This window comes from Halichoeres trimaculatus, unplaced genomic scaffold (assembly GCF_033239565.1).
Source record: "Halichoeres trimaculatus isolate MK-OKI-2021-1 unplaced genomic scaffold, fHalTri1.1 fHalTri1_scaffold_5, whole genome shotgun sequence".
In the NCBI taxonomy this organism is placed as follows: domain Eukaryota; kingdom Metazoa; phylum Chordata; class Actinopteri; order Labriformes; family Labridae; genus Halichoeres; species Halichoeres trimaculatus.
In genome coordinates this window covers 12,115,206-12,141,305 of record NW_027437183.1, presented here as the reverse complement: position 1 = coordinate 12,141,305, position 26,100 = coordinate 12,115,206, and the positions used below count along the sequence as shown (strand labels likewise).

The following is a 26,100-nucleotide window of genomic DNA, read 5'->3' as shown; positions in this document are numbered from 1 at the left end:
TGACCTTAAAAATCCAGCAAGATCACCAGCAGGAAAAGTCATTGTTTCTGTACTGTCTTTATCTAAAATCACTGATGAATGATTTACTGTAACAAAGTCTTTCAGTGCATGAATTGATTAATGAATTTGACTAAGAAACAAATGAAGAGATTTGTCGTCAAGAACTCATATAGCATACGAAATCATTAAAGATCACTTTTTAAATGAATTCCTAAACCTTTACAATGAAAGTAATGTGAGGATTCTTGTTGAAGTTGATAGCAGTCAAATATTTTTGTTGAAAATTAGAGATCAAATAAAATTCTATGTCTGAGTGGCCTTCATTTAATGTGACTCAGATGGTAAAAAAAAAAAAAAAAAAAAAAAAAAAAAAAATATCTTGGCATCAAACTATCCTGTTTAAGGTTTATTTGAGAATGTGACTTTGCCACCCTTTGCCATACTAAATGAAAGAAAGCAACACAGACTCCAATATTAAAGCAATATTTCATTTACACATCAAAAACAAACAATTAGAGAGACATGACAAAAGCTGTTACAAATCATACATTTAAAAATCTGATTTTAGCTTACATCATACCATTATTTTCAAGCGAGGCATTCAGCTGGCTCAGCCTTTAATGTGCTTTACTCTCATGCCAGTAAACATTGTGTCAGAGCAGACAGACATATATTCAGATGGCTCATATCTCAACGTAGAATAAAACTACTCATGTGCATCTTAACAGTACTGTAAAGGTGCAGAGCATCAGCTATATTAGTGTGTATTTGTATCTGGGCTAGATCATCTGATAAGGCAAATTAAGTCACAAGGCAGAAATGAATGGCACTTTAAATGTGTCAACATAACTAACAACACCTGTTTCACTAGGCAACCAGTAGCATCAGAGTAATAATTCCACATCATTCTGACATGATCAACGAAATTCCAGCATAACAAATGTAATCCCTTTACTACCCTGAGCTGTGAATTTAACTTGTGCGGATGTGTAAAGCTTACAGCAGGAGATAGAATTTGGCACTGAAATGACAGAATGGCACTACAGGTTATGGAATGTGAAAATAAAGACGTTGTTGGCCATGAAAGAAGCCCAAATTTAAAACCAGTGTATGATTCTTTACTGTACATTCACTAAAATATCACCCTTTAATCTAAAAAAGGTTAATAAATACCAACAGCAAGCAAACCACAAATTACATCAGAGTTATTGTCAGTGCAAAGCAGATCAATGCATTTAGCTTAGTCGGGTACTTCAAAGATTTTCCACAATACAGCAGTTACCATGTTAGGATAAGGTTAGACATGCCCTCTTAGTGCATATTTATTGCCAGTCCATTGCCCTGTCAAGAGACAATTAGGACAATTATCAGTTACTTTACCACACAGCTATTTAATCTGGCCTGCAGTACAATTCAAAGACAACACAACCTGGTTAGCTTTCACCCTAAAGCCTCTTTTCCTAGCTGCAGGAAGAAAATTTGTTATCTAAACATCTACTCAGTGGAAGACTGGTGACGATACAATCAAATTGCTTTTATTATAAACTGTGGAAGGCACATGAGGATGAGGAGTTTTTCAAGGATGGAACAAGAGCATCAGACGTGAAAACAAGTTCTGCCCTAAATCTTTGGACGGATGGTTAAAATCTGCAGGCACTAGTATACAAGTACATAAAGGTTGAGCAGGTCAGAGGAGACATGAGGTTAATGTTTAAAATCACATTCTGCATTGGCAGCAGATCCCTAGTGGTCATTTCCCTTTAAAAAAAAAAGCTAATATTTCCCTCCATTTCTAGGCTTCTGTGCTCATAAAGATGTACATGAGGGTAAAGAATGAGTGTGTGATTGTATTCATCAAGTGTCTTAGTGAACCCATGTAAAGAAAGCTATCTCATCCAGGTCCACAGGGTAATCAGTAAGGTACATGGGGCCTTTGTCAAAATGTTCCCCTTTGTAACTTCTCCATCGTCCTGCGGGGAGGTAGATATCCCTCTCCTGCTTCCCTGGCTCTAACACTGGAGCTACCATCAAGTCGTCCCCGATCAGGAACTGGGAGTCAATCTTGTATGCTGCCTCGTCTTCCTTGGCGATCCACCAGAGGGGCCGTATGATTGGGTCTCCCGTATCAAGAACTTCGCTCGCCAGTTCCAGCACCCGTGGAGCTACAAGAGTCTCATGGAGCTCTGTGAACTTCTGTGCAATCTCTACCACCTGCAGACGAATGCAGAAACAATGAAATTAAGATTTGGTTTACACTATGATATCAAAGTAGCTTGATAAAGGACCACTGAGTGTCGACAATTAAACCAGTCCAAATTTTTAAAAACAGGCCTGTATTTATTATAATTTAGTAGAGAGTGATTTTATTTGATAAAAATACATGTTAACAACTAAAAAGCTACTTAAATTAGCTAATATATATATATTCACCTGGACTGTGTTGGAGTCAAAGGACATTCGAGGGAGGGCTGAAGAGTTTGTAGCCTGACTTGGAAGAAGTTATGCCATAGTAATCGAACTTGGCATGATTTAATTTGACATTTTCTGACACCTACAGCATGGTTTATTTTCAGATAAACTGAGAACCAGATACATTTTGTAAATATAGATACAATTTGGCACCATGGTGTAATCAAATATCCTCAGAAAAAGGATTTAACCACGAAGGACATTCACACTGACATGGTTGCTACATTAGGGGACGATGCTGCAGCTTTGTTGACTGTGAAAAAGTAAGCAGCTGAATTCAAGAGGGGTAGGGAGAGCCTTGAAGATGGCCCAAGGTCCGGACGTCCTGCCACATAAGAAAACATTGACTGTGTTGAAAAATAAACCATGCTGTAAGTGCCAGAAAATGTTGGATTTAATGCATGCCAAGTTACTTCTCTATGGTATAACTCCTTCCTAGTCAGGTGTTGAACTTTTCAGCCCACCCTCATAGATAAGTGGTTCTTCAGTGGGTGAGTCTGAATCTGTTGGATTGAAAATGACTAAAACAGGACATTACTCACCTCTTTGTCATATGCCCATGGTGGTATGGAAAACTGCATAGCAGGCATGAAAGCGGACAGCTCCAGCCATCGAATATACAGCTCTCTTTCTGGCAGACCATTATTGCTGTCTAAAGCACCTACAGCACAACACAGTGAGACTGTCAGACCACAAAAATACAACATGTCTTCAATAGAGCTCTTAAATGAGCAATGTTTGACTCTAAACTTTGGACCATACCTGTGGTGCGGTTAGGGTAAGCATTCCCTCCAATCATATCAGGTAAGACAAATTGGTAGCCCAAGACGCTGATCGTCAGAACAGTGGGGATGATAGACTTGAGGCCGAGTTCATATCCCCACACAGAGTCTCGATCAATGATCCTGCTGAAGCAGGAGATGTTCTGACTCTGGTAACCCACCCTCAGCTCTGCACGCTCACTAAACGGTATGGCCATCTCAGTGTAGCGTCGAGTGAAGGTGGAGGGGTCAGACAATGGTATCAGGGTGCTAAACTGGCGAGGGAGGTAGCTTGTCTCTCCTGCATCAAACTTGAAGGACGTCACATCATAGCGATTTTTTAGCATACGAAGATGTGAGGAGTACCACTCGCGGGCTTCTGGGTTGGTAAAGTCCAAAATTCCTCCAATGCCGTTCCACCAGCGAACCAGAGCCGGCAGCTCACCACTTGGCTCCCTCACAAACAATCCTTTCTCCACAGCAACACCAAAATTCATGGAGTCATAGTTAATGAAAGGATGTGTCCAGAGCGACACTTGAAACCCGTCCTCTCTGAGCTTTTCAAACATACCACTGGCATTAGGGAACTTCTGTGGGTCAAAGTCAAACTCTCCATAATCTGCTGTGTAGCGGTCGTCCAGCTCCAGGTGGGAGCATGTAAAGCCATGTTTGGTGATTTCAGAGGCAAAGTGCAGAAGCTTCTCCTGAGTCACTGCCGTCTTGTAGAGTGCCCATGTGGACCACAAGGGTTTTTTGAACACCTCAGGAGATGGGACCTTGATGGGTTTTGGGAAATACCGACGTACCTGAATATAATGCACAGATGAAGAGCACACACTTACTGCAGGGCACTTAATCTTTTGTTTTGGGTTCAATGACTGTACCAGAACCATTCATGTGTTAGTGTGTGATGTAGTTTTGACATATTCATAGTGCAAACACAAGCAAAACAATTTCTTGGTTGGCTAGCACTTGTCTGAGCTATGAAAGTTGTGGTTATGAAATCTTTGGGTTTACAGTTTAAAAAAAATTATTTTTGTGTCAATACTCACCATATATTTGTGAATAGAGGTAACATCTGACCCCACACACACTCTATAGCTGAGCTCAGGAAAGGCAGGCTGACCCTCTGGTGGTCTAAAGGGAGAGTTCTCGTACCGGGCTTGAAACCTGAGAGTCCTGTCCTTCTCTGACCAGCCCAAATGAAACGGCACTGTGTCGTTAATCTTGATAGCAGTGGCATTAGAAGACAGCCAATAGCGCTCCAAGAATCCCCCAAAAGCTTTACGATTTGAATAGACATCGCTGGTGATGAAGGGCTGTGGCTCTTCTTCTCCCTGGATCTTAATAGGCCAGTACTGTGCTGCTGTCTCAGCCCCGCCATACCAGTGAGAGTCGTTGTAGGCCATGGCATGCTCCACCATCTTGTCTTGGAGCTCCTCCCAGCGAACACGGTAACACATGACTGTATCTTTTGGTCGAACTGTTTGGATAAAGAAGTTCAGTTTGCCAGAATCTGACTGACTGCAGCTCAGAATATTTCCCTCTTTTGAGCAGGAGTCCAGATCCAGAGTGCCAGATCTAAAACAGAGAGTTATCAGAGAGGAAATGAGTATCAGTAAACTTTTTATAAACAACACTTACCAAGCTTTTTATGTTAGCGAAGACTTGCATTTCTGTATCACTCAAATAGAGCAAGCCCAACCAAATTATTTGAGACTATAATAATTTTATCAGATAACTAAAAAACTTTATCAGAAAAGAAAAGTCTAACAATTCAAAAGACAAGAGAAGATAAATGTCCAATATTTTGTATCATATTCTATTTCTCTGCAAGTACAGACATAGCTCTTTGGCTAAGCTGTCGATATGCACTCCACAGATGTAGGACAGTCTAAATTCCCTGAGGGTATAATCGTGGCTGTCTCATCTGGCTTTCCATTATGCATCCACACATGGTGGACACACAGCTTTTTGGTCTGACTAAGCACAGACATAGAGGGACAACTGTGCTGAGGTCAAACAAGTATAACGCATTAAAAAGTTACAGGCTAAGCTCCAGTTGGAATGACAAAAAATCAGATTAGTCAAAGTGTAGAAAACCCACCTGAAAGCCATGCTGAAGAGAACAGCCCCTGCCTGGTTATGAACGATAAATCCATCTTTATTGAGGTCTAAGAGTTCAGTCTTCAGCAGCTGTGCTTTACGAAGGGAAGCTGAGTAGTAGCACCAGGCAACTACAGCAGCCAGCACCAGCACACAGCCAAACATGCCTGCTAAGACCAAAGGGCGGCCGTCGTTAGCCAGTTTCTTCTTCAGGGGGGAACCACCGGCCTCTCCGTGCAACGGCTGCTCCCCGGGAGCCACTGGGACAATCTGATACATGCTGGAGACTTTAGGCAGTGAGGTGTGTAGAAAACAGCTGTAGTGGACTTGATGGCACCGGCGTCAGTGTTGATGAAAACGTGGTATAGACTGTGTCTTCTTGAGGCAGCAGTGGAGGTTAAAATAAAGTCTACAGAGTGTCTACCTGCCTATCTTTTGTATTGTCTCCATTTCTGAACAAGGGCTGATTTGTGCAAACCTGAAAGAAAGACATCATAACTACAATCAGCTGAAGTACATCAAAACATGCAAAACTCCATTCTTGTAGTAAGAATGAGGTAATAACTACATATACTTCAATGAATAAAGCAAATGAGTAATCAATTATCAAATGCAAGATGAAATTAATGTTCAGAGTCTATTTGGGGTCAAACATATCCAGAGTTGGTATTCTAAAGCTCACCATCACAGCAAGCAACCTGCTGTTGGCACACTGACAGTCTGCAGTAACCATGATTATAAATAGCTTTGAGATTCCATCGCTGCATGCTGTCACAACAAAGGCCTTTTCACCTTCTGTTTCCTTCTGTTCTCAATAACAAAATTCACTGTACAATCAATCTGTGGGGAGTTTTTCAGTACCGAGTGCAGTTTCTTTTAACTGCAGCAGAGTCCAGCAGATGGAGCAGAGAGAGACCAGAAGCTCTCATTTGGCATATGGCAGGAAGCCAGGCTCTGCAGCCAAATAGGTGCATACTAATGTTAACAGCATCAGTGACACTACTTAAAGAGACAATGACTGTGATGTCAGCATGGTTAAAATATATTTATCATGCTGTTATGATCACCTTAGACTTAAGTAAGTACCAGAGTTGCAGCCCTCAAATAACTGTGCTGTAGCAGAACTACAGGTTTCAGGTAAGACTACACACTAATCATCCACAACAGAGCTCTGTTTAGCCTAAAAACAGGTATCATTATGTTCCAGCTAACGTCTGAATTCTATTTTGATGACGGTAGGCAGCAGTTCAGCAGGGGATGAACCAAGACATAGAAATGCATTCTCTGCAAAAGTCTGGCTCCCACAGAAACAAAAAAAAAGCTGACTCCGTATTAGAGGAGGTACTTCAGTGAGCAGATATTGCCGTAAGGTTGTAGCTTACACATGCGTTATTACGAACGGTGAGCTTATGAACAGACGCGTTTCAACTATAATTACTGCTTATTACTTTGTGTTTATATCGTTGCTTAATAAAACTTCACCTGAACACCGAAACCTTCGACTGAATTGTTCACAGTAGGCACAAATATGGCCTCCAGATCCATGAACACCAAGGTGACTTTTAACTAATAAACCGATCAAGCATTTCCAATGTGCCAGCGCCTGATCGATAACAAACACTTGCCGAGGACGCTGCTGACGCTATGGGACATTACAGTCACACTGAGTCGACTGTACCGGTTGTCACGAGCTCGGTGTGAACGCGTTTGCGACCGTGTTCATAGTAAAAACATTTTGCTGTGTAGGTTAACTTCACCGATGCGCCCAAAAAATAACTTAAACACTATGTTTTGATACGTATTGGTAATAAACGAGTGTTATCTTACCTCTCCATCTGCTCTCTCAGGGGGTCAGTGTAAACAGCTGTGAGCTCAGTGTTCACTGCGCAGCCGCAAAAGTGTCTGAAGTTCCGTAGTCGCCCACAAGAATGAAGAATGGATTGGGTTCGTCCTCGTTGGCTACGTCACTGCTTACACCATCCTGATGTCTTCTGGGAAATGTAGTACGAGAAATACTGTGTTCGAAGTTCGTCTAAAAAAATGTATCTGACTTGATAAAATCTATAAATTGGTCCATCTGAGCCTTTTTGAGGCTGTCATTTTTAACAAGCTCGGGTTATGTTTTTTTTGAGTTGTCACTTTGACCGTTGCCAGTAGAAACAGTACAAGAACAGAATAGGTGTTGTGGCTTCGTATTCACAATTAATTAGGGATTGGGAAGAAAACTAATAAATTCGTGTTCAGCAGTGTCCCGCAGACCCGGCTTATGTGAAGTCGCAGCACGGTACAGCAGAAGTAAGTACAGGTGTGATTATATGATGGCTGTGTTGAGACATGCTATCCACCACTGGATGGCAGCAACGAGCTGAACAGGGACGCTAACATGATGAGGAAATGTGATGTGATACAGTATGGGTTGGTAACTTCTGTCTCTTTTATCTTTAACAGACACAGAACTAATTCTGTAGTAACGTAAACAAAGATAATGGAAAAATTCAAGTAGGAAAAGTTGAAAAAAAAAATAGTACTGGCAGGTATGACTGATATACTTTGGCCAGAGGTGATACATGTATTTTACTTAAATAGTAAAGTTATATGTAAAATAAATTCTTTGTTCAAAGTAGAATTTCATATTCTAAAGGATAAGCTTGTTGATTTCACTTTTGTTAAGACTGGTATCTTATTGAGCCACAAAAGTAGTCTTAAAGATGCCCCTATGGCTCTGAAACTGTGGTAAATTAATTTATCAAACTGACTGGAAATAGATATCATCCTTTATTATACAACTTTAAAGTATGGGTTATCACAAATTACGCAGTGCACTTGTCCCAAAAATACAAGGTCAGCATATTTCCCAACATCAGTAAAAGTGCTAGAGTGTCGGGAACAACACTTTCATTCCTGGTAGCAGCCAAGGGCAAAATGTGGGGGAATAATAAATGTAGTTACAGTAAGGATTGTGTTTGTATAAGTAACAATATTCGGCAACTGTTGTTTCTGAACATGTAATAACCGACTGAAAAATGAAACGAGATAAAGTGACCCATCTTTGTGTTCTTCCTGAAGGTGCCAAGGAGATATGCTGCTGGTATTGGTGTCCCTACTCTGCTGTGTTTGCTCAGCAGAAGCCTGTCTGCAGTGTGACCGCAAGATCAGGCTCCTTCATGAGGACTTTGCCTTGTCTGCTCCCAGTGTGGATGACCAAATAGAGCTGAAAAAGATTTGTGACCATGCCTATGTGACCTACAGAGAGACAAGCAGGCAGAGGAAGGGGGTCATTGGTGAGAATGCTAACACAGTCCTATACAGCACAACTATATGGTGTGTAATGATTAATGTCAGCTGACTTATTGGTCATGTCTTGTCACTTATATACATTACAATTTTTCTTTCGCAATGACCAAACAGAAAAAAAGAACAGATGTTAACAATAAATAGTACATTTCAAAATTAACATCTTACAACACTAACAGAAAACATAAAAATACCAGGAAACAGCCCTTTAAAAACAGTAAAAAGTTGAAAATAGCAAAATAGCTATGGATTTTTTGTGATCTGGCATTCAGATCTTTTTCAGACTACAGCCATTATTTTGTTTTGGATGAATGTATGAGTGGGATGCAGAAAGTGTATGATATATAATAAAACAATAATATAGTAAGTGCTTTCTGCTTTTCCTTCATCAGATGCTACCACCCTGTACAGGGCTAGAACTGAGTACCAGGTTGAGTTTGACCACTTTTTGAAGACCCAGCACACAGGTGAGAAACATAAAAGCAAAAACGCATCGATCATAACAACTTATTACAAACAAATACACAAAATTTAGGATTATATAAAAATAATAGTGCAGTAATTGTCCTCTCATATCATCGTAGAGCATATCCTTATTGACGCTTTGTTAAAAGTTCATGTACATTACATTTTAAGTCTAGTCTTGTTCTCTTTTAAGAATCTGTGACTTTTGAAGCCATCATGATCATGGAAAAAGGCAGGAGGATCTTGGAGAAACACTTAGACACATTCATCCGTGATGGTAACAGATATACATAGCAGTGAATTCTCTGCACAGTATGAGGCAGGGCACTTTGTATAAGTCATGGCTCTGTACAAGTTGCATTAGTAAGATGCATTTGTTTCACATCATTTGTTTGTCTCTCCCTCAGGATTATGCCCTAACAAGTGTGGTAAGTTTGATCTGTCCGGTTCTTTTCTCTGCATTAAATCCTTGTTGATCCACTGAATGTATTTAATAAGAACATGTTTGCTGAGCACGTGTACTTGCATGTGTGTGAGTGTTGTGTTGTTTTCAGGGCTATTAAGACGAAGAGTAATGGATTGCTTTTCTTGCCGCTACAAGTTATACATTTGTCCTTCTCCCTCTGGCCAGCAGGATTGCGGGGGTATGTTTTCATTGTCTTGTTTGTGTGTATGAGTGTGCATGTTGGGGAGTGGGTGGATGAGGCCTGGCTGTACCCACTCATTTTTAGTGGGAGTTCATCACTACACAGATAGCACATGCTGTACATGGACACATGCTGTCACGAGTGTGTAAATGTGTTCCAAGCGAGGCAGTGCTCCTGCTCGTCCATGTGCAAGGCTAATGAAAAAGATTATTCAAGTAATCCTCATGTGAATGAATGAAGCATCTCTGTCTCTCTCTTCTCCTCTTCTGTCCCTAGAATATCCAGTGCAGGCAGAGGAAGGAGGCCAGGCTGTACTGAACTGTTTCCTGCCATGGCATCGTCTTCTGCTGGAAAGGCCAGAGTACCACTACTCATGGGTTCCTCATCTGCTGGGAACTAACAAGGTCCCTCTGACATCACTGGTTCCTTCTTGAGTGAAAATTAGGAAGAGAAACATTAAGTAGTAGCTCATGATACTTTCCAATCTGAACCCACTTCATGCACTTCCTGATTTCTGTGAATATATATCCTTTATTTAGCTTTACATTCTCAGCACTTTTACTGTCTGGCAGCTTCTACACCCACTACAATACAAACTTCTCTGTCTAAATCTGTGTTTGCAGCTGACTGAGAGTGACTTCAGCACGTTGGTGGTCACAGAAGACTCAACTGTGATCTTAAATCAGCTACATGTGAATGAACAAGGAACATATCGCTGCTCTCTGCAAGGCCGAGATGGAACCATCTTTTACAGAGTCACTTTCCTGGTTACTGGTACAGTGGGGATTTTTCACCATCATCTTAAAAAAGTTAGATAAGTTAGCCAGGCAGGGGGACACTGTGTGGAAGAGGGACTTGTTTTTTTATGTTTCCAAATAAGGCATGAAACACTCAAATCAGGTGAAGGGATGATGTGGGATAGGGGAGTTAAGTTAATTAACACTATGGGGGAGACTTCAAGACAGGAAGGAACAATCCCAGTCTCAGTACTCACAAACTTGGTGTGTGTCCCACTGTCAAAACCTCAAGTCTATGAGGGCTCTGAAACAGTCTTCACAATGCCATAGAGGAATTTGCCTAGAGTTTATTGTAAACTTGGGTTACTGTAAAGAAAATCCATCGCCACATACAGCCTTACTCTTAATGTGTCTCTCGAGTGTCTGCTTTTGTATTTTCTCTGTTTAAATCAGTGTGCGTGTTGATACAGCTTAATTTTATACAGTGAACCAATAGATGCCAACAGATTGGTCCCCAAAAGTGAGGCCAAAAGATTTAGAGGTCCCTGGTGAAGGTCATTTAGCTAATGTAGTTAGTGTCGCAGCTATTTTTTCTCAAATATGTATGAACCTCTCTGAGCTTGGCCTGAATTGGTTATTTCATGATAAAATAAGGATGGGATGCTCTGATTGGCATTTTTTTTTAACTGTGTGTCTGGTTATTAGATTAAATACTACATGCTGTAGCTCACACTGTCAGCTCCCAAATTATGCAAGAGTTGATTTTTTTAACTTATATTGAAATGGCAGCGATTCCTCAAGGGATCTCTGCTATTTCATTATAATTTAATGTGTTTTGGTTGGTGAAAATGTGGGATTTCAATGTCACAGCCCCAAGAGCTGAGCTTTACTTCACAGATTATGGTGACTAAAGACGTCATCAACCTCACGGGGGGCATTGTTGCTTAACTTTTGTGCAGTAGGAGGAGGTGGATACATGCCATCTGTCTTCACATGATTTATCACTGCTTCAGTTCAACTTTCTGTTTGTCTTTTATAACTTGGATTTCATCAAAAGTCATACTGAGTTCAAGTGTTATTGGTATTCTGTACAAAGTCCAAGAACCTCTTCTGATCTGGAACCAATGTAACTTCTTGGAAGAGAGGCAAAACGTTTTGACCAACTCTCGGCAGTCTAGTTGCCTTGTTGCATTATTTGGTGGTGGTTTTTTGTTTGTTGTTTCTTTTTTGAATCTTCAGGGTTCTTCCTGTGTGTTTAAAGACTAATATTCTTTTAATAAAATTACCTTCAAAACCCCAGCACAGTCAGTCTAGTTTAAGTTCAAAGGTATTTGGACTTGCTAGTATATTTCCATCATTACAAATATTAGTATTGTATAACTAGAGATGTAGTGGATATTTCATCCTCTCTTTTTCCAGTTACCCCGTTGGCTGGCCAGACCCATCGACCTGTCATCACTTTGCCCACTCTACCTCATGGAGACAACCACTCACCTTTTCTACCTACAAGTGACCCGCTGGTGTTTGCCATTGCTATGGTTACGGCTCTGAGCCTAGCAGCGAGCGTAGGCCTCACAGTCGTCCTGGGGTGAGAGACCATTAGTGGGTGAAGGGTACAAACAGAGAGAATGAGGGGGGTAAGAGGAAAGGTGGAGGAGTAAAAGGCTAACATAGAACAGTCAGAGGGGATGACAGACCAAATGAGGCAAGATGAGGAAGTGGTTGTGGAGTCACAGTTTGAAGACTGAGTCATATGTGTGAGGCTTAGGTTTATGTCACATGAAGCTGCAAATAGATTTAAAATAGACTCATTGTTTACAATTTAACTGACTACCTCTGTCAGCAGTTTACTTAACAAGTATGTCACTTCCAAAAGAAAAAGATGTCAGTTACTTGAGCACAACAATCAACAGGTGTTAACTCAAATATATATTGTTATGGTCAAATGCAGGTACTTCTTTTTGTTATTTGTTTATGTATTATCATATGACCCGAATGAGTTGTTGCTGTGTTTGTGACCCCCAGACTGATGATAAGGCGGAGGAGAGTCATGGGAAGGCAATGAAGAAAGAGGATTGAGGAAAAGAAATGCAAGAACATTGCATAATGATGCTCGAGGGTTTAATAAAAGACATTGGAATGATTTCATCTGCGTAAGGTTAGAACGTGTCTTTCAGCTGTGCAATAAACTTTCCCTAATAAAGTGCACATTCATGTCCAGTAGTGAAATGGAAGTGAGAAAACATGTTTGTGGTTGAATGAAGCACTTTCTACTGTGTATTTATCCTAACAAAAACTCAGGGGGTTGTCTGTGTGAATCATAGTGAATATAACAGTGACATCCCACTCCAAAACAAAAAAGAAAACAGAAAGTGTGGTGTATGAAACCAGAGCGTACAGCACACACACCCACTGAAACACACTAATCAAAAATCCCCCAGAAACCACTCAGTTTTCCGTAACATTAAACACCAGCCCGCCCGAACACATCAGTGATCTGACCCCAGCAGGCACACGCTCCCCCTCAATGAAGCGGTGGCGTTGTCACGTGGGCATTTGTGAGAAGAGTCAGGGATGAGCTAAATCGCTGGGATTACAGTGTTTTCCAAGGATTAATAGCTCTCAGCCATCCAATTAATCTTTGATAATCCAGATCTGGAAGAAGAGGGGGTTGCACATAGATCTTTTCATCTGTTTTTTAACCATCATTTTTTATCAATTTTTATTCATTTATTTATTTATTTACATATCTATTGAGAAAGATGACACATTTCTACATCACCAGCTATGTGTTGTTCAATAGTACAATCAGAAGACTCTTGAATTCTGTTTCGCATCTGCCAGCTGGACACCATCTGTGTGTTTTGATGGAAAAAGCTGCTCCTGTTTAAAAAAAAAAAAGCTGTACAAACACAATCTTCAACACATCCTCTTTGTCATCTCTCTGAGTTGGTCACATGACATGATCTGTTTGGTGCTGTTTTTTATCCCTGGTGTTTTTTTTTCAATTGACCATTCACTATTTGTCACACAAGATACTCATAGTGGGAAGCTTTAATGTCATAATGATGCTGTACTCATATGTTCACGGTTTTGTGACTATTTTAATCTATTAAAAGTATCCCAAACCATGAGGTGACAAAATGTATCACAAGAGCTTAGTCAGACTACAACTCACATTGGCAGTGACCTAAAAAAAAAAAAAAAATTAATAGCCAAGAAGTCCTTAAAAATTACTTTTGGTTGTTTTCTATCAAAGGTGGAAATTCTGTGTTTGACAACAGTTAAAGGTAAAAGCTTTTCATTACATAGGTGCTGACCATAGTCTGTATATAGAGTAGACAGCGTCGCTCCGCTCTTTCCCAATGAACGGTTCTGAAGCCATTGTGTAGCCGGAGTCTGTGCAGTAGAGAGAGACTTTTCTTGTTGAAGTCTGATCTCTTCTTGGCTCTCCCCATTGATGAATCTTACTATTCCTGAAAAAAAACGCAATGACTGTCAATCATTGTTTAAAAGTGATTTAAAACTCAGTTTTAATATCTATTAACTAACGAAAAAGAAGCCTTTCAAAGAAAATGAAAAAAAAAATCAGAAAAAAAGGACTTGAACACAATACAGCCTTATAATATCTTCACATTACCGTAGCATACGAATGTGAGAAACATTTCTATGATGTGTATTTGTCTTTTAAAGTTTGACTGCAGCCTGTCTGGAATGAATAGGGAAACCGTTTTGACCTATACTGCAGCCAGTCACCAGGAGGAGCAGGTTGTGGCAATCACGCTGAGCTGAGCGAGATTACGTCTTTTTTTTTTTCTTTTTTCAAAGTATTAAAGGGGCTGTAAAGAGTTTGAAAGTGATCTTGAAAAAGTCTCCTTTCTAGATACATGCCCAATTGTAACCCACTTTAAAATGAGATTATTAGCACCAGTATGGGTTGTTTCGAACTGCTACGAAGCTACGAAGAAGAGCTTCCACATCAGGTTGAGCAAGACTGGATTGATTTACGGCACGTCCAAGTCTCTATGACAACACCACGCCGGCTAATGAAGCTAAGTAGTCAGAAGCAAGATCTGTTAATTTTTTTCTCTGCTGAAAAGGATTTCTGTGATTAATTTTGTCGTGATGGTGGACACTGGAGCTTAAATGTCAGACAGAAAAAGGACAGAAGAGCAGAGGAAAACTAAACAGGCGAGTGATACAGCCCGAGCTAAAGGCTAAAAGGGTTAAACTGTTTGTGATAATGTTCATTCCAACCCACATGCAGCAATTATTCTGCGGTGATCTGTTCAAACCTGAGAGTCTATCAATAAAATGAAGAGTGAGGTTACGTTAGCTCTGCTTGGTGGATGAGCGCTGGCAGGACCAGGATTCACCAACATTACTACCGACACGTCTCACAACATCAAGCTGTCAGTAGGGCTACATATGAATGGGTACCAAACTACAGTACAAACTGACAGTTAGCTCGTTGTCACGTTAGCCTAAAGATATCTCGTAACACCAGGCAGCTAGTAGCGCTACATGAAGCCGGCTACTGACGTATGGTACAAACTCACAACGTTTGTTTGTTGTCATGTTTCTAACACCATCAGCTGCGTAACTGTACTGATAAATACCTTACCTTGTTGCATTGTATCTACTAAAAAGAAAATTAGTTCCAAACCAAATAAACGCCTGGTTAAAAGTCCAATTTTTACAGCAGTATGTGAGACTCTGGGCAAGAAGCTTCTTCTTCTTCTTCTTAAGTGGCGATGCGATTCATTTACAACAGAACATCCTCGTAGCATATTTAAAATTAATCTAATCATGTACTTGCAAGGACTTAACAATGGCTAGGAAAAGCTACAATTTCTTTCTAGCATTATGTTAAGTAAATGGCTAGCTATAATCACACAGTGGCTGACATTAGCTAAGTATTTAATTAACTCTAATAATGTGTTGGTATAGATTCAGCAACAGCAAAGACTATAATTTCTTGCTAGCATAATGTTAACCTGTTACAAATACTAAGCTGATAACTTTTCTTTAATAACACATCAGCCAACAACAATACTATCCAACAACAGTTATCATTAGTATCCAGCTGCCTATTATATATAACTATTGTCAAAAAAGTAGAAAATTTAGGTAGTTTGAATATCCAAATCCTTGCAAATATACTGTCGGTTTGTTCAATTGTTTTTTGTTTAAAATGGCTAGAATTACCTCCGAACCTTGGATATTAAGTATCTTTTTGGCAGCTGTTTTAGCAAAAAGGGTGAAAAAATGGTAATGACATCCAGATACCAGACATTTGATTTGGTTTGAATGGAGAAAAATGACTGTAAACACAATGACATGGCAGAACAGGAAATCTTTCCTGCATTGGCATCAAGTCAATATTATGACCAACAGCAAATTTAAGCCTGTCTCAGTGTTATGACTTGTGAGTTTTATTTTCAGCTGGCTGTTTGCCGGAAAGGTAACACTGATTTCCCAACTCGGGAAATATGGTGAAACATTTTGATCCAATGAAAATGAAAGTAAATAAATGTGTTTGAGTCACCCAGGAACAAAGAAATCAGATGTTACTCATGAAACATTTTATCATCACTCAGGTTTTGGGTAATTTCTGAGAAACGTGTCATAGAATAGTAAGTTGCATAGTACGTTTAAGCAATGAGCTCTGACAAATGAAAGAAGAGGAGTAATGATACAGTACAAGGGTGTGTGTGTTTGTGAATGTGGCTGTTGAGGCGTGCATGGAGGGTGACAGGATGTATGTGCAATGTTGTTTCCTGTCTGGTTACTGAATTGGGGGCGAATGTTAAAAAACAAATTATCACGTCATCTCATCACTGTGGGTTCACACAGTGTGTGCGCGTGTGTATGTGTGTCCTGAGGCCCAAAGTGCAGGTTGAAGCTACATCAAATGCATTCTCAGCCGCTTCATGACAGCCATGATTAACTGTGCACCCTTGTGTGTGTGTGTGTGTGTGTGTGTGTGTGTGTGTGTGTGTGTGTGTGTGTGTGTGTGTGTGTGTGTGTGTGTGTGTGTGTGTGTGTGTGTGTGTGTGTGTGTGTGTGTGTGTACACACTGAATTTGCAGCCTCAGCAGGGAGAGAGCATGACCAAGTGGGAGTGCAGCCTTGGAACCAGCAGGCAGTGGTGAGGGGAGTGGGAGAAGGGAAGTGGGAACAAGAGGAAAGTGGAGTCAGAGGTTTGAGTGGGAGAGATTGTGGGCAGGCTGAGTGATTTGAATGTGGGTTATGAGGATATGCAGACAAAAAAACGTCAGATTACACCTTGTGATTTAGAAGCTCCCACTCACAGCACATGAAATATGTTTTCCTGTGTGAAATAGGGCAGAGCGTGTGCAGTATGTTGGGAGGAAGAGAGGTCTTTGATATCAAAATGAAATAGACTGGCTTGTATTTTGGCCTAATTTATGTAAGTTGAAAATAAAAATAACTTTTAATTGAAACAAAAATGTATTTCTCTCTTGATAATAATCAAAGGAAAAGTCTGGTTATATAAGGTGGTAAAGGAACTTTCAGGTTTTTCTTGTGGACAAATAATAACAGTGTGGCTTCCTTTCTGCGAAGTTAAGCTCTGACAAAAATCTAAATGCAGCATACGCTTGCACTGACACTAATGTTTGGGTTGACCTTTCTTAAGATTACCTAAATTATGTGGTCACATTGACCCCGCCTATAGTGGTGTATAGCTGAGCTCCCATACTAGTTTTCTACTCAGTTTCTTCACAAAAGCGCTAAACTGCCTGGGATCCTCCATGGATACTGCAAGTTTGATGTATTTTTTAAAAGAGCTTCCTAAAAACCTTTACTGTCATTTTTAATCAAGAGTTAAACACCTAAAAAATGTTATGTGTTCATTCATAACACATCATGTATATATTAAATCATATATCAGGTGGTTCTTTTCTGCTCGGTAATTGAGGCAGTCGAGAGTGTGAGTGTGTTTTTCTTCGCAGTCTAGTCGACTCTATCACCCTGTCTTTCATTCTCTCTTTGCGTTGTGTGTGAATAAGTGTCTGAATAAGTTTGTGTGTGTGTGTGTGTGTGTGTGTGTGTGTGTGTGTGTGTGTGTGTGTGTGTGTGTGTGTACCACAGTGGCCAAACTGCGCACAGCTTGAGCATGGCAGCCCATAGAGCCACACATTAATTACACTTGATAAATATGTCAATTTCATTGCACTTGTTGCAATGACAAAGTTCTATTCTATTTATTTATCTATTTACCTATTTTAATGTAGTGTAAGAAGCAATAATATCGTAAAAAGAAAAGATACAGAAGTTCTTGATTTCCCATAATGCCAAAAACAAACCACTCCAAGTCTTGTAACATTTTATTTGTGCAACTTTTACTTTACCCCCAAGGTCAGAGGCAAGTGGAGAGCAAAGAGGGTAGAGTCACTTTAATCCATGAGCTGCATGGGCCCAGAGAACAGAATGCAGTGCAGAAACAGATTTAATCTAACCCAAATAACCAAACTGAGCTCTCATCCTCTCCTCTGGAGGCTGCTGTGGAGGGACGCTTTGGTTTTAACTCTAAGCATAACGTCATTCAACACAAAAACACGGGATAACCCCAAACGACCACGTGCGCGGTAGGAAAATCAGGTTTGACGTCAGTGTCCATATGAGGAGTGTCGGCCCGGCCAAATAAGGTCTTCCGTGTCTGACGTTATTCCTTCTTTGGAAAACAGGGCGGGGCTGGGTTAACCCCGCCCCTCCTGCAGCTGTTATCAATGAACAGAGAAACTCTCAATCAACAGCTGATTTTAACAGAGCTCACGGAGGGTTCAACAAGTACTCTCTGCTTAGTTTTATTTTCTACAATTTATCCATTAATCAGCCACAGCAGTTGAAGTCTTCATAAGAGTACACTAAACCGGATAAAGTTTTAAAATCTAACCTTTTTTGTTTCTCAAAACTAAAAAAGTAGTGCTTTTACGTCTCGATTATTGTTAATATTTTTTTAAATTCAAATATGGCTTCGGGCAGTGCGCCTCTGGACATTACTGGCAATGAACTGGTCCACATCCTCAGGACCCCCCGGGACCAGTACACCTCTGCCGGGTGTGTAGTACTGGACTGCAGACCTTTCCTCGACTTCTCTTGGGCTCATGTTTGCGAGTCCCGAAATGTCAACTGGAACTCAATGCTGCGCCGAAGATCCAAAAGCTCCGTGGTGGCTCTGGAGTGGCTCATTCCGGATAAGTCGCTCGTGGGCCGGCTACAGAGAGGAGAGTTTTCCCCGGTGGTGGTGGTGGATGAAAGCAGCCCCTCGATGTCCGAGCTAAAGGCAGAGAGTGTGGCCCAGATGTTGCTCACTGCCCTACAAAACGAAGTACACACGCAAATCTGCTTCCTACAAGGTAATACAACAATGTTTATGTTAATAGCATTTAAAGCAGACGTTAGAATTAATAGGAATAAAACCGACTTAATTGTAGTTAACAAAACATTGTAGTTATGTTAAATGTATGTACACAAAAAAGGCTATAAAAAAATTAATGTGAATAACGCTTAATTACAAAATCTAACTTTTAGCATGTTGAACTAATACCATTATTTCCTGTTTATTCTTAACGTTTTGGGAATTAAAGTGAAATCATTTTTGTTTATCAGTGAAAATATTTCTATAATCAAGCATTAAGGATGAAAACACACAAATACAGAGATTTTTAGCAAGCCCCATTTTCATGTTTCCCACATCATTATTTGTTTTCACTCTACACATTTTAAAAAAGCATTTCTCTGAAAGATTTGGGCTCAGCTAATACTGTTGACCTCCATTTAGGTGGATTTGCAGGATTTTCTGAGGCCTACCCAGAGCTCTGTTACAGCTCTGCCAGCGTCTCTAAAGTGGAACCAGAGCCAACAGTGACAGGACGGAGGACGCCAGCCTATGATCAAGTAAGATCAAATAAAAGCTGTTTGTGGGCAAACATATTACAAAATGAATACTCCTGCTCCTAAACAGACTTACTCATTTATTTTGCTTGACAGGATGGTCCAGTGGAGCTGCTGCCCTTCCTTTTTCTGGGTAGTGCCATCCACTCGTCACGCAGGGAGACCCTCACAGCAGCGGGCATCACAGCTGTGCTCAACGTGTCCTCCACATGCCCTAATTTCTACGAGGGGGAGTTTGAGTACCTGCGGCTCACAGTGGAGGACAGTCTGGCTGCTGACATTAGAGCCTGCTTCTCTACAGCTATTTCTTTCATCGGTCAGTTTCTCCTGTGAACTTCTACCACCCTCCATCTTTTCACTGTAACCTCTTTAAAGCTGACTCACAAACCAAACACTGTGAGTTGTTGAGTGAGCTATATATTTACACTTTTGTTGAAACTAAATATCTGAAAAATGTCTCTAAGCAGCTTGTAAACCATAATCCTTTTGTAGGCTAGACTTATGGACCAAGAGTTCTCTTGTTTGATTACACAACAGCAGGATTATGCTGCACAAGCTGCAAAGGAGAAAGATATTTATCAACATTACCTCTTTTTTTGTACCTTGTGACCCCCTTCTTTGCAAAGTTAAGTTCTTTGACATATGACAACTGCATTTCCTTTCTCTGAGAATGCTCCAGTTTAAATCTTGTCTGTTTTTCTGCTTGGTAACATTTTCAGAGAGGTAATGGTGTGAAAAGAAAGCACATTAACACTGATCTCTCTCTGTTTCGTTCCTGCAGACTCAGTGAAGCAGAATGGAGGTCGGGTGCTGGTACACTGTCAGGCAGGTATCTCCCGCTCGGCTACCATCTGCCTGGCCTACCTCATGCACACGCAGCGGGTCAGACTAGACGAAGCCTTCGATTTTGTGAAGCAGCGGCGTCAGGTCATCTCCCCTAACCTGGCCTTCATGGGACAGCTGCTGCAGTTTGAGACTGACGTGCTCTGCCAGGGATGAAGGAAGAAGAAAGAGCCCAACATGACTGTACTTTTTAGTTAATTGTGCTGGACTCTGAGGATTATCAGGACTCATGAACTGTTTGTACTCTCAGTGTATACATTTACAAAGCTATTTGTGCTGCTGGCATCATACAGCCGGTGGATGTCGAGCCACAAATGAGATGCAGTAAACAGAAGGCATTACAAACTCTTTTGTTGAGAACCACATTACAAACTATTATGATCCTGAGCCAGTAGGGTGGAGCAGCTATGACATAATTTCCCTGACGTCTGACACTTGAGGGGAATCACACCTGCATGTCAGGTTTTGTTTGTGCATTATTTGTGTTACGTATGTGCCTGATCTTTTACAAGGGCTGTGTATTTTTAGACTGAGATTCATTCCTACAGAGATCAAACCCCTGTGACATGTTGTGAGACAACACTGTGAGAACTTCTAAAGCAATCCTGGACAGTTTATATAAATGCACTAAATACAGTCAGTTTCATCACTCTGTATCCTGAGACAGAATGTACACTCAAACTGTAAGAAGCTGGTTTTTATAATGTAAATAGAGTTTATATTTTTTATTTATTTCTTCATGACAGTTTGAACACGACCACTGTCTGTTACTGCACTTTATACCAATGGTTTGGCTGATTCCTGCTGTTTTTTCCACTGAAATAAAAACATGCTTGGGAACACCCTGAGTGTACTCTGTGGTGACTTTACTTTACACCCACTGTGACACATCTCACTCAAATACAATCAGAGATCACACCAACGCTGTCTCTCCAGACAGAAACAGTGCAGTGTCTGTTTCAGTTTTTCTGCCAAAGGAAAAAAACAAACAAAAAAAACGTGAAAATGGCTCTGACCTCGCTGAATTAGTTTGTTCCACTCTTACCTAATCAGAAGGTTTTTGATCTGGGTGTTGCTGAGAGTTTAGTTGGATTATCCACAGAGAATGGGTTTTTACACTATGTAGTATTTTGACCTTAACATACTTTCCACTTCCACATACTTCCACTAGCTTAATTAGTGAGAAAAACTTTGGAGCAGAACCAGAAATCATAGTGACAGTGTAATCAGGAAGTTTGGGAAAGTCCACATAACTGATCAAAACATGTTGATGAAACTATGATCTGATGGGGACAGAGAAATAACTCTCAACTACATTAAACACCGATTCCTATTACTCACTTCCATCGTTCTTATCAGACTTCAGCATGACTTATATTACATCTACACTGATTGACATTTAAGCAAGTCAACATCTTGTCATCAAATGCTCAAAAGGTCACATGACACAGCTCTCATATCTTACTTCCTTGTGGTTAAAGGTCTCTGTTCTATGAGTTTCCACTCAACCCACGGCCTGCTATTCTGAGCTGTTAAAAAAAAAACACATATTTGATGGACATTAAAAAAAAACAATCAACTTCATCAAAAAAGGAAGAGATGTCAGAGAACTTTTACTGCATTAAATACCAACTTCCTCCTCAACCCCCATGCAAATGACACTGCCCACACACTTCTGTTGGTCATGGCTGAAATAATCCACTTCCTCTCATTTGAATGTGTCCATTCCCTAAACATGTGTAACAGGTGTGACTGTTACGCTCAACTCTTTCCCCTCCTTCCGTTCTCATTTGTTTTGACACACACACACACACACACATGCATGCTCAGGGCACAGAAACCCTCCTCAGAGTTTTCCAGCTTTGATTGAGACTTCACGTGAAACCCAGAAAAAGAACTTTAGTTCTGCTTAGAGCTCATTTGGACTTTCAGAGTGACATCAGGTTGACAGCATTTGAAGTTGAGGTTTGAAGCTGTGGCTGTCAGCTGCTATTTATAGCTTTCATTTGGGAATAATAATATGTACATCTGAAGATATGTGCACATTATGAGTGAGAAAGGTTATGTTTGTGTAAAGATACTGTTTATTTTGAGTATCTAAGAAAACCATCTTTACACACAAAGTTCAGTATTTAATTTAAGGCAAAGTACGCAAACATTCAGATGCATCACTGAAGATTAAACCAGGAGTTTCCGACCTTTGACGCTTGTTACCCCCTGAAATAGATACCCTGATACTCTTTTAAACCACACATCAGATTTCTGTGAACTGTGAGGATTTCCATTCAAGGGAGGAAATGGTTTTGTTTCTAAAACAGTTTGACTGAGTAAACTGTACATGGGTGAAAAAAACTGTCATGTGTTAACTTCTTTAAATAAAAAAAGGCAAACTTTCTCTTTATTTTACACTTCTTTGGCTTTTGTTTCAGAGATTTTCATCACGTTTTTAATGAAAACTGAAAGTTGTTATCAAACTTTAAAGCAGGAAAACAAAAATTAATAAAATAGCAATATTAGAATTGCCATTTAAAGATGACAAATGGGTAGTTGAGTTTTTAAAACAAAGGATTGGGGGCAAAGAAAAAAAACAGGTTTGTTTGTTTATTATTTTTATTTTTATTTATTTTATTTTATATAATTTATTATTATTACATTTATATATTCACACAAATTATGGTAAACTGCACAAGTATAAACTCATATATAGTCATACTGACCCTACTGCAGACACACAATGTGTATATTTATATATGGAAATAGACCTAGACAAGAGAAAAGACACAAATTAACTTATCTATTTACGTATCTATTCTTTTCACTGTTGACGTCAGTATTGACTCACATTAGCCATCAGCATATCATGTGCAAGAGCCAATTTCAGTAGCATGTGAGTCCAATATGTCTCATCAACAGACCAGCCAGTAACTCTAGCTGCTGATTCAGAGGAAGATTTTTATAGGGCAGAAAAAGTCCCCTTGTTGGACAAACGCTCTCGTTGTTTTCACGTTTTAAGGACGTTACATCACTGCACAGAGAGTTCAGCAACTTGCAGTTTTTAAGACATGTTACAGGAACATTTCAAGAGAACAGGCTGCAAGAAAAAACTGGGTTTCAAGTGTCAGGGCTCATTTGGAAAACAGACAGAAAGAACATTAGTCATAGTATGTTTGAAAAGGAAAGGGCCTGTATTTGTTTTGGGTAAATGATGTAGCTATAATTTTCCATTAAAGGTCACCTCCTCTCAAACATACTGTACATATTTCTTGTATTGTTGGTCCCCTGCATATTTTTGTCCTGAATTAGAATTTTCCCTTTTGTCAATTAGGAGTTAAGTTGGACTTCATGCACCTCTTCAAGAATATTTTTATGCTGGACTTTGGCCCTTAATTCAGTTCATTTAAAGGTTTTACAGTAATATTTTCATGACCAAAAGGCTGTAAATAAATGTCTGCTTTCACTGCAGGTTGTTTCAAAAGCTAAATCAGCCCTCTTCACACCTGCATTGTCACCAGTGAAGTGTGTGAAAAAGCAGTCATCACTGTTTTGTGGTAAGACAGTGCCCCCTGGTGTCAATCTTTCAAACAACCTAACCTCAAAGATAATCCAGACTTCTCCAGCAGATGACGCCAGCAGACTATCTGCTCACTGTGGCAGCATTTCCATTACCCTGATAACACAGACACACACGCTTTCTATCAGTGCTATTTACACATCTAAATGAATTCTGGTGTCATTTCACTTGGTCATTTATTATCTCCGGAAGCAGACTGTTCCAGCTCACCTTCATTTGAATGTCTCCCTCATCTCACTTGTTGTACTCACTGCCTTCTCACTTGTCTGGCTCCTTAATGGAAACAGACTCACCGTTACTCACACTCTGCAGCCAGATTAAACTAGTGTCAGGATCAATCATATTACATTAGGCTGAGGAAACTCATAGACACACAGTGTGTGTTTGTGTGGGTGTGCCTGTGCTGCAGGTGTGAAAAGAGAAAAAGATCAAGGGGATCACACACTTCTTGTGGCTGTGCTTATTTATAGTGTTGGTATTCACACCTGAAGATGGTGTCACTCAATCAAGAAATCCCAGGTGGAGAAAAGTGTTATGAGATGACATGAGAAGTGTGTTATAATGTCAGCAGGAGAGTTATATTTGATGTAACATGATGAACATAAGAAGAAGTCTGCAGGTGCAGATGCTGCAGTAGTAATAAGTAAAAAAAAAAGAAGTCCGGAAAATGACTGTATAAGCACTGAGGGGAGCTCCTTGTAATTATTGGCAGATTGCAGACTCACTCAGACACATACACTTTTCTTTTCATCTAAATATATGCATAACTACCTCTTCAAAGCTTTACAAACATTCAAATGATCAACCTGAGGAAAGAAAATCACTGTTCTGTTGATATCCTTCTCACATTCAAACGCAACCTGTGACAAACACTTACATCTTTCCAACAAAGAAAGGCTCCAGCTGAGCTTATAACCCCAATTTAATTCAAACATGACTCCAGTTTTAATTGAAAACCAAGCTTCAGACCTCTATGAGCCACAACTTCCTCACTTCAAATCTGTCAGTTGGTCAGTGGTCCTCACAAAGGTAGAAACAGCCACACACACACAGAACGCAGGAGGCAGACCAACTCCAATAACTCAGGAAAAAGTTGAAAATGGAGGCCTCCAAAGGGCAGGTGCTGTACTGTAATTGATTTGGACCTGACCCATAATGTGCACAGACTCCCTCCACAGCCCTGCAGTATGCTGACCTGCAGTAATGCTTAATTCATTTGAGACTATTTATCTCCACTTCTTTGTTTTTGTCGATCTTACAACAGTGAGAGACGTTAATAAAACTTTTACAAAGCATGTTAAGTTTCTGAAAGAGTAGGTGCCTTTTACCTGAATCAGGTGCAGCAAACTTTTTCCAGCCTGGGTGTGGAGCAAAGAGTTACTGATCCACAGTGCGTGATGCATGACGGCAGGATTTCCTCTAGGCTGGTGTGTATCTGTGTTAGGTTTGTTTGTTTGTGTGCTGGTTTGTACAATACATTCTCTTACACAACAAGCACTTCAGAAGTGATGTACCTTGCACTGAACGCTGTTTGCTTCTCAGTCTCTGCAACCTTGACATCAGTGACACACCCCTCTCCCCCAGAATGCATTTCCAGTGTGTTACTAAGCATGGTTCACCCATGGAAACAGAGACACTTGATTGGAGTGCACGCTCCCACTAAAAGCTTTATTCACTCTGCCTTTATATTTAGAATGTGTAGCGTGGAGCGAAAAATGTACAACCATTATTGGCTGTGGCTTCAGGTCACACAATCACAGAGGATTGTAATTCCATGGGTGGCTTACTGGGCTTCTCTCATTAAAGCAGAGGTGTGTGGGGGAGATGTACAACAGAACAGGCAAACAGGTCCACCTACCTGTCACACACACTCACGCACTCACCATTCATAAGATTGTGCGTGTGTGCGTGTGGAGGCTGTACAATATGTGCTGTTTGTTTCACACAGGCCTCCTACATACATACATATACTCTGCCTTTTAATTCATGTCTCTTAAAACAGTCAGCCGACGTAGGTTTTTACTCAATAATTGAGCAACCAACACTTGATCTCAGGTACAATGAGAGATCATGTGAATTGTGTTTACATCTTTGGGGAGGAAGTGTTGCAGGGCGCATAATGCTGGGGGATTTAAATAGGAGTCAAGTGATGATGGAAATGCATGAGCACAGAAAGCAAGTGCCTCGTAGTCCTGCCCTGCACCCTGTCGAGGTGGAAGGTAACAAAGTGCAGGCAGCTGTGAGCATGATCAGACTGTATAATTCGACTCACAAGGATATGCTGCT

At 40.3% G+C, this 26,100-nt stretch overlaps 3 protein-coding genes across 3 annotated transcripts; 2 read left to right on the top strand and 1 right to left on the bottom strand.

Moving 5' to 3' along the window:
- Positions 1-1,159: 1,159 nt before the first annotated feature.
- Positions 1,160-7,255, bottom strand: LOC141791111 (myogenesis-regulating glycosidase-like). The gene is made up of 6 exons (XM_074671341.1): positions 7,164-7,255; positions 5,338-5,814; positions 4,283-4,811; positions 3,232-4,036; positions 3,012-3,130; positions 1,160-2,211 (listed from the first exon to the last, which is right to left on the bottom strand). Exons 2-6 carry the CDS (start codon positions 5,613-5,615, stop codon positions 1,864-1,866), a joined length of 2,079 nt encoding a protein of 692 aa, XP_074527442.1. The 5' UTR covers positions 5,616-5,814; positions 7,164-7,255; the 3' UTR covers positions 1,160-1,863.
- A 1,160-nt stretch (positions 7,256-8,415) lies between these two features.
- Positions 8,416-12,071, top strand: izumo1 (izumo sperm-oocyte fusion 1). The gene is made up of 8 exons (XM_074669695.1): positions 8,416-8,617; positions 9,023-9,097; positions 9,289-9,372; positions 9,503-9,523; positions 9,650-9,739; positions 10,019-10,146; positions 10,366-10,516; positions 11,899-12,071. Exons 1-8 carry the CDS (start codon positions 8,416-8,418, stop codon positions 12,069-12,071), a joined length of 924 nt encoding a protein of 307 aa, XP_074525796.1.
- Positions 12,072-18,233: 6,162 nt separating this feature from the next.
- Positions 18,234-21,085, top strand: dusp2 (dual specificity phosphatase 2). The gene is made up of 4 exons (XM_074670281.1): positions 18,234-18,862; positions 19,288-19,403; positions 19,497-19,716; positions 20,182-21,085. The coding sequence occupies exons 1-4, from the start codon at positions 18,475-18,477 to the stop codon at positions 20,397-20,399; spliced, it is 942 nt and encodes a 313-aa protein (XP_074526382.1). The 5' UTR covers positions 18,234-18,474; the 3' UTR covers positions 20,400-21,085.
- The last annotated feature ends 5,015 nt before the right edge of the window (positions 21,086-26,100 follow it).

Excerpts from the sequence above, each read along its gene's own strand:
- LOC141791111 (XM_074671341.1), bottom strand. The coding sequence starts at position 5,615 with ATGTATCAGATTGTCCCAGTGGCTCCCGGGGAGCAGCCGTTGCACGGA. Across the intron at positions 3,131-3,231 it reads TTACCCTAACCGCACCACAG|GTGCTTTAGACAGCAATAAT; the intron begins GTATGGTCCAAA and ends GTTGTGCTGTAG. Across the intron at positions 2,212-3,011 it reads CATGGGCATATGACAAAGAG|GTGGTAGAGATTGCACAGAA; the intron begins GTGAGTAATGTC and ends ATTCGTCTGCAG.
- izumo1 (XM_074669695.1), top strand. The coding sequence starts at position 8,416 with ATGCTGCTGGTATTGGTGTCCCTACTCTGCTGTGTTTGCTCAGCAGAA. Across the intron at positions 9,373-9,502 it reads AGACACATTCATCCGTGATG|GATTATGCCCTAACAAGTGT; the intron begins GTAACAGATATA and ends TCTCTCCCTCAG. Across the intron at positions 9,524-9,649 it reads ATTATGCCCTAACAAGTGTG|GGCTATTAAGACGAAGAGTA; the intron begins GTAAGTTTGATC and ends TGTTGTTTTCAG.
- dusp2 (XM_074670281.1), top strand. The coding sequence starts at position 18,475 with ATGGCTTCGGGCAGTGCGCCTCTGGACATTACTGGCAATGAACTGGTC. Across the intron at positions 18,863-19,287 it reads GCAAATCTGCTTCCTACAAG|GTGGATTTGCAGGATTTTCT; the intron begins GTAATACAACAA and ends ACCTCCATTTAG. Across the intron at positions 19,717-20,181 it reads TACAGCTATTTCTTTCATCG|ACTCAGTGAAGCAGAATGGA; the intron begins GTCAGTTTCTCC and ends TCGTTCCTGCAG.